Source organism: Cariama cristata, unplaced genomic scaffold, assembly GCF_000690535.1.
Source record: "Cariama cristata isolate BGI_N322 unplaced genomic scaffold, ASM69053v1 scaffold30329, whole genome shotgun sequence".
NCBI classification, from domain to species: Eukaryota; Metazoa; Chordata; class Aves; order Cariamiformes; family Cariamidae; genus Cariama; species Cariama cristata.
Genome location: NW_009637891.1, coordinates 750 through 1309, shown reverse-complemented (window position 1 = coordinate 1309; position 560 = coordinate 750). Strand labels below are relative to the sequence as shown.

General features: G+C 58.8%; 1 protein-coding gene across 1 annotated transcript in view; it reads right to left on the bottom strand.

The window, feature by feature from the left end:
• Positions 1–3: 3 nt before the first annotated feature.
• LOC104168074 (chromosome unknown open reading frame, human C8orf82) overlaps positions 4–560 on the bottom strand; it is a gene marked incomplete at both ends in the record, with an annotated part of 762 nt that continues 205 nt past the window's right edge. The window contains one exon of the mRNA XM_009708527.1: positions 4–263. Coding sequence (XP_009706829.1) covers positions 4–263 — 260 coding nt within the window. The remainder of the gene's footprint in view (positions 264–560) is intronic.

Below are 560 nucleotides of genomic sequence, written 5' to 3'. Positions count from 1 at the left end.
ATGATAGAGCCGCCCGTTTTCCGGCAACACCACCAAACTTTCGGGTTGGAACGGCACGGCCAAACGCTCGCCGCCGCCGCAGTAGGAGAGGAACCGGTTCTCACCGGAGCCCGGCAGGAGTTGGGTGAAGACGACGGGACGATCGTCGCAACGGAGGAAATTCCGCTCCGTGCCGCAAAGCGAGAGGAAAGGGAATTCGGCTTCGTAACGCCCGCTCCGGTTCGGCTCCAGCCGCTTGAAGAAGAAGGTGAGGAAGCCGACGTCTGCCGGGACGGACGGACGGACGGACGTCAGCTCACGGCTCCCCGGTAATTAACACCCCCCCACCCCCCAGAGGGGTAATTAGCCGTGGGGTAGGGGGTTGTTCGTTAATTTGACGCCATTTTATGGGGCTGGTGGAGGAAGGAGCAGTTAGTTTGAGGAGGAATTACCGTACCCGGTAGCGCAAATGGGAGCTAGTAATAGCAGGAGGTGCTTAATTAAGAAGGTAATTAATATGCAAATAGCGCCTGGCGGCTGCTTTGCCACCTGCAAAGGCATCGGTGTAGGGGACCGCTGCC